The sequence below is a fragment of the Mobula hypostoma genome, chromosome 14 (genome assembly GCF_963921235.1).
Source record: "Mobula hypostoma chromosome 14, sMobHyp1.1, whole genome shotgun sequence".
Lineage (NCBI taxonomy): Eukaryota > Metazoa > Chordata > Chondrichthyes > Myliobatiformes > Myliobatidae > Mobula > Mobula hypostoma.
Window position 1 is genome coordinate 33533838 of NC_086110.1, and position 6325 is coordinate 33540162.

The window sequence follows — 6325 nt, forward strand, 5'->3', positions numbered from 1 at the left end:
CAGCGCAATGCTGATTGGTGGTGAACGGGCTGATTGACAGGGGGGAGAGGCGGCGGAGCCAGTGAGCAGGGCGGCATTGGAGGGGCTCGGTTTTGTTGCCTGTTATCTCTCTTCTATCAATAATTTACACAGGGACTAGACGCAGCGCTATGTATTCATTTGTGCGTCTTCTTGTCAGGGCCCCTTCTTACACTTCAGGGGTCATTTAATACTTGCTATAAACTAAGAAAGCGAGAAGGAGACGCAGGCACAAAGCGAGAAGGTGAGCTCTCCAACAAATAAAGCAATTTAAAAAAAATACAGGAGGGGATAATAAGAACTCCCAAGAAGAGTGAAAGCTGGATTCGATCAGGAGATAAGGAGCAAGCTGCATATTGACATTTTGTGGAACTCGGTGGTCGCTCGTCATGTTAGAGTTGCTGTTCGCAATGGTTTGGTTTGCGGGACTCGTGTGCGGTCAGAATGAGACGGAGCCGATCGTACTGGAGGGGAAATGCCTCGTGGTCTGTGACTCGAATCCCACCTCGGATCCTACGGGGACGGCGCTTGGGATTTCTGTGCGATCTGGCAGCGCCAAGGTGGCTTTCTCAGTCATCAGGAGCACGAACCACGAGCCTTCAGAGATGAGCAACAGGACCATGATCATTTACTTTGACAATGTGAGTGGGGCGGAAGCTGCTTTATTTAATGAGTTGTATTGCATTTATTTATGAAAGCAGGAACGTGCTGGATCGTTATCTCAGGGCAGCTCCGATATCGAGGGTCGGCTAGTTTGGGTACCTCACGCACAGTCAGCTTCGTTTCCATCCGGTAGAACAAATCACCCAGCTAGATGGGCAGCGAAAGTCAAAGTTTGAAGAAAGTTGCGGAAGGCTTTTTTTTCCAGTGAAAATATAAGTTTAAAGGCAGGAGCAGTTCGAGGGGAAGCAAGATAGTTTAGGAAAAGGTGAGGCAAAGTGGCAGAAAGATCTGAAGATGAAGAGCGAAGGGTGAGGTGATTAGTTGCATGCAATGGGACGGAATGGGGGAGCAATGTATCTAAATAAGAACTAGAAATTCCAACTTAATACTTGTGTAATAGGCATTGAACGTGCAGGTGGAATTGACTAATGGAGTTGAAACGAGGAAGAAATATACTGCTGTTTATGATTCTCACAACTCTCAAGCCTGTGATCTCCTCCATTCTCCCCGTGTTCCCGCTGGTCTTGCCATCTGTTTTCAGACAGCCCACTGAGTGGCTTCGGGTAGCTGACATTAGTTATGTTTGATTTCAGATACTAGTGAATGTCGGCTCTAATTTTGACTCGGAGAGAAGCACCTTTATAGCTCCAAGGAAAGGAATTTACAGTTTTAACTTTCACGTGGTCAAAGTGTATAACCGGCAAACTATCCAGGTTAGTAGACAGGCCGTCACCGCATCGAATGTGTGGACTTTTTTTTTCACGGTTTCTCGTTCTTGCTGTAAAGAATATGGAGCCTTAAATGTATCCAGCGATTTGCCGCATACATCACGATTAGATTTTATGGGCAGCCATTCGTACTGTATATATTAGCCAACAGGCAAGCTGATCAAAGTGAGGGGAATTAACCAAAGGTCTTCATGGGAGACGCGGGGAATTTACGAATGCGAGGAACTGAAAGCACTGGCAAGGTCACAGAGTTAATGCGTTTTTTTTTCTTTTGTAAATTATATTAGAAATCGTTTAACGCCATGTTTAAAACAAACTATCAAAGTATTTGGAAGTGAAAGGTTAATTAAAGATCGTCTCCAATTTGAGACAAACAGCGGCGACAACACCGTCCTGGTCAGTTCAGCGTGCCCTTGTGGCTACTTGTTCATTCACTGACGGATGGTGGTGGAGCTTTCAATTCCAAAGGTCTTGAAAACAAATATAAATTAACATAGGCAAACTTCACGGTCCTCAGTGGACGGGTGATTCTCAAGAGCTCTGCAGGAATGGCCCCACCTGCGATTCTCCTTCACTGTTCCATTTTTTACACTGTTTCGCAGCGTTTCACTGTCTGAGATGTTGACATACTGTATGTGATCACTCTGACAGCAACCGAGTCAAAAACAGCTTTGGCTGCGAGTTAAAAGAATATTTTTTTAATGTGCAAATTGCACTGAATTCAATTTTTATTTGAAATCTAAATATTGGCATTGGATTATTAAGTATTATATCTTTCTGCTGAATGGTGCAATCGTGTCACAGTATCATGCTGGCTCAATATGAATAAAGGTAATATTTCTTTTTTCCCTTTTCAACACAATCCGCAAATCGAGAAATCCCTATTACAAAATATTTGGGTTATTTAAGGGACGAGCTAAACTAAGCAAATTTGAGAACTAATGTCAACTGTAAATAATGCAAGCTTTCAAGCGAATGGGTAACGTAGACCTGGGGTAGTCTCGTATATTCGGCAGCTGAGTGCAAAATTGAGAAGGAACCTACACAGACACTGCGTCAGAGTTTCAGAAAAGATATATTTTGCCCTGTATTCAAGTTTGCTTGGCATTTTTAATGTGGAGTTACGCTGCGGAATTATAACTTTTTACCACCATCGCCGTTGTTTGAATGTGCGGTATTTGAAATTCTGTAATAAAATTGTCGATGGAAAGAATTGTCTCCTATTCGTCTCAAGTATCCTATCAAACAAATCATGATGGAAGTTAGGATGGTTTAATTGGTGCCCTAATAAGTCTCACTTCTCAAAGAATAGTGTAATTAAAATGCACCACAAGACATTTTATTAATATACTGAGTATAGTATGAGTAACTGCAGAAGATTGCCAAGACTTGGTAGCCTGAAATAGTTACAGTACATGGCGGAAATGTACAAGAGGTTATCCACCGTTCGGGAAGATAACGTTCAGCCGTAGCTTTTACGATCCGAAAGAGTCACACCTAAATGATTAAGACCTCACTTTTAGATTTGTGTTAAGGAATTCTCAGATTTTCTGTAATTAATTTGTCTTTACATCTGTGGCATTTTTCATACTCGTGCCATTACTGGCTATTAAGTAAAATGGCCTGGGATTGTAATTAGTAATGTTCTGATAACTGTGCAGTATCTTCACTTTAAACCCGCTATTTTATCAATACACACGATGACATTATTTTAACGTTATGCTTTCCCTACAGGTGAGCCTGATGCTGAATGGCTGGCCATTGATCTCAGCCTTTGCAGGAGATCAGGATGTGACAAGAGAAGCAGCCAGCAATGGAGTGTTGACTCAGATGGAAAAGGGGGACCGAGCCTATCTTAAACTGGAACGAGGGAACCTAATGGGAGGGTGGAAATACTCGACTTTCTCTGGATTCCTAGTGTTTCCACTCTAAGAGAAAACAACATTGCATTTTTTCCTGAACCCTATACTGTCACAAGAGGGTTGATAACTTTTTGTTTCCCCAACAGCGCAAGTGCATCCCAAGGCTGCACAGAAAACTTATTATAAAGGGACAGTATCCCATTTGGTATCCTCCATCTACTAAAATCAATTAAGAATAACCCCAGCCTTAAAATTATTCATGGACATATTACACATTTGGTTTAATCCCCAGATCATCACTTTCAATGAGCCAATGGATAAACACACTGTAGCACGAATACGCTAAATTATCTTTTGTTTTAACAAGACTAATTGCATTTATTCCATCGGCTTTGATTTTGTAGTAGTTTCAAAGTACAGTCTGGATAGGCTGCCAAAATCAGGAAACGGACAGAAAAGTTTAGCAGGGATACTTCAATGAAGGACTGGTTGCCAAAAGGATACCGTCTCTTTAAATATGTAAGAAAGCAGAAAACATGCTTCTCTATGCCTGTATACGTCTGCCATGCGGAATCTTAGAGATGGTTGCAGTCTAAAAATGCTTTGTATTTCTACATCCTATAGATACAATATTTTCAATTCTGTGACAGATTAACAACCTATATAGCCGAGCATAAACTTTAAAAACGGAATTATGGTAATTTTGATCTAGCAAACAAGGACGGTTAGTTGTGTTTCAGTATTTCAGTGTATTTTGGGTTTATTCTGTGGAGGCCGCTAATCGTTCTGGTAGCATATCTATCGTTTTTTGTTCCAGTATAATGTGGCCATATTGAACAGCAGAAATTATGAAAAAAATAGCACTGTAATATATGTGTGAATATTTATAAAATTGAATTTTGCTTTATTTCAATAAATTTTAAATGTAACTTTTATTTTTGTTAACCAGAAATCATGGTTGGAGACGCATATTTTATTATTCTTATATATCTGTGTGTGTTCGCACAGAATCTAGGGACAAAACGCCGTGTTCTTTAAAAGTTGTTTCTAAAATATCAGGTTATCATAGCCATTGCAAAAATACATTTAGAATAGCGGTTTGGCGGACGGAGAAAAGCAGGTATATTTACAAAAACATAGTCTTACAAAAGCTTTAGTTGATGCAATATTGTATATGTTCCTGCTCCAGTGTTTAGTAATTTGTGTTTAATGAATGGTATAATTCCAGTCACTGGCACCGCGTATGCATAACCTTCACATTGATTGGCGCCTGCTTGTTCTGTAGGCTCGGTAATCGGCAGTTTGGCTCAGTGATTCAATTTTTTTTGCAGCAGTACATTTGTTTTTAAACACTAACGGGTTCTTCTAATGCATACGAACAATTAGGTACAGACGTTGTTTAAATTTGCTATTTTAGTAGAAATCTCGTCGAATTTGTGCCTGCGGTTTAAGACTTAAACCCATTTTGTTCTTAATCACTTGAGGCAATGGGATGTTTGATAAATCAGCAAGGCATCGTTCTCAGTCGCCTCAGGTAATCTGTGCTTCCTTCACGGAGCGCACTCCTGGGCTTATCAAGGTGACATTTCAAGCATAGCACCTCAGGCAAGTAACGGTCCACTTGCAGCGTTATGTGAAACTGATTTCCTATTGCAGAATATAGACTAGGTTTCATTTTTTTGGTAAAATTATTTATATCTGACTTTTTATTTAAAAGAGCAGACAATTATGAGATCGAGTTGGTTCAGAAATAGTTTAGATTGTTTCCGTTGCGGATCCCAAATTAATCATTTTCATTAGTGGCCCTGGGATATCGTCTTTAACTCTGGACTTCTCTCACTAAACATTTTAGTTTCCTAGGCGCTTCCGACAGCCTACCTCTGACCAAACATTTGGTCGCCTTTCTTGCTATCTTTTCCTGTGGCTCGATGACAAATTTTGTGTACCCACCCCCCGGAAGAAGCGTCTTGGGACCTGATATTATGATAAAATGGACCAAGCAAATATAACGCTTAAATTCCCGAGGTATTTATGCTGTTGAGATCATATGCAGAGGCTATAAACTACTGTTCTGGAAGACATATTACAGAACCTGTATAATAGAACAAATTTTCGCAATAGAAAACAGGCCCACTCTGCAGGATACTTTTCGCCGTCGTGTTCGGTCCAAAGCAGGGATTCGCAACCTTTTTTTATGCCCTGGACCCCCACCATTAACCGAGGGGCCCGTGGACGTTCAGGTCGGGAACCGCTGGGCCAAAGTGTTTTGATGAAAAATGACAAAGTCTTGCAAATCAGGAACAAGACTGGGATTGCTGGGCTTGGCAGCAGTTTATCTGAATAACTCTCAGTTCTCTACAGTAGCGAACTGCTTAATTGGCTCACGTGGGGAAAATTAATACTTGATAAGCTAAGATTCTTTTACCGGTGCATTGATTTCAAAAAGGCGCGATCGCTGCATAATCATCCCTTTAAAAGTTTATGTACTTTAAATCAACACGATTGTGCTTCGAATTAAATATACAAAACAATATTCAAGCGTCAATGTTGTTTAGTGTTTTTGACCATTTTCTCTTTCCAATATGATTTAATTTGCTCCCAGCTGTTGGTTGTGCACAGTGAGTCCAACCACTCTAAATGGCTAAATTTTGTAAGATCTAACGTAAGGAGTTTAAGGTATTCTGTATGTGTCGGGCGGGGGTTCGGGATCGGTTTTTCAATAGGCCGATCTCGTTACCAGTGTTGGTAAAAAAAAATGCCGTGACGTTCTCTAGAAGAGAACACGAGAGACGCCTGTCTAGCATCCTAATCCAACCTTCAATTAGATTGAAAGACAATTTCCATTACCATCCTGTTATTAGAAACCTAATTAAGAACGCGAGCATCGGTCGTTGGCGAGAGATCCTATCGAGTTGAAGTTCTGAACTCCCAACCGGTAGGTACACATTTTTCAGCAGATCTTCTGTGGAAGCTAAGAGTTTGCGAGCGGAATCTTGCCGCGAGGCTCGTAGTTATGGGGAAACTAGCGTAAAGGTGTCTGTGACGGCAGTGCGC

The 6325-nt window shown here is 40.9% G+C and overlaps 1 protein-coding gene across 1 annotated transcript; it reads left to right on the forward strand.

Moving 5' to 3' along the window:
- Positions 1-369: 369 nt before the first annotated feature.
- On the forward strand, positions 370-5882 carry cbln1 (cerebellin 1 precursor). The gene is made up of 3 exons (XM_063067448.1): positions 370-659; positions 1275-1394; positions 3144-5882. The coding sequence occupies exons 1-3, from the start codon at positions 408-410 to the stop codon at positions 3339-3341; spliced, it is 570 nt and encodes a 189-aa protein (XP_062923518.1). The 5' UTR covers positions 370-407; the 3' UTR covers positions 3342-5882.
- Positions 5883-6325: the final 443 nt, after the last annotated feature.

Bases quoted from the DNA above. Each gene is read 5' to 3' on its own strand.
- cbln1 (XM_063067448.1), top strand. From the start codon at position 408: ATGTTAGAGTTGCTGTTCGCAATGGTTTGGTTTGCGGGACTCGTGTGC. The intron at 660-1,274 runs GTGAGTGGGGCG...GTTTGATTTCAG, and splicing joins TGATCATTTACTTTGACAAT to ATACTAGTGAATGTCGGCTC. The intron at 1,395-3,143 runs GTTAGTAGACAG...CTTTCCCTACAG, and splicing joins ATAACCGGCAAACTATCCAG to GTGAGCCTGATGCTGAATGG.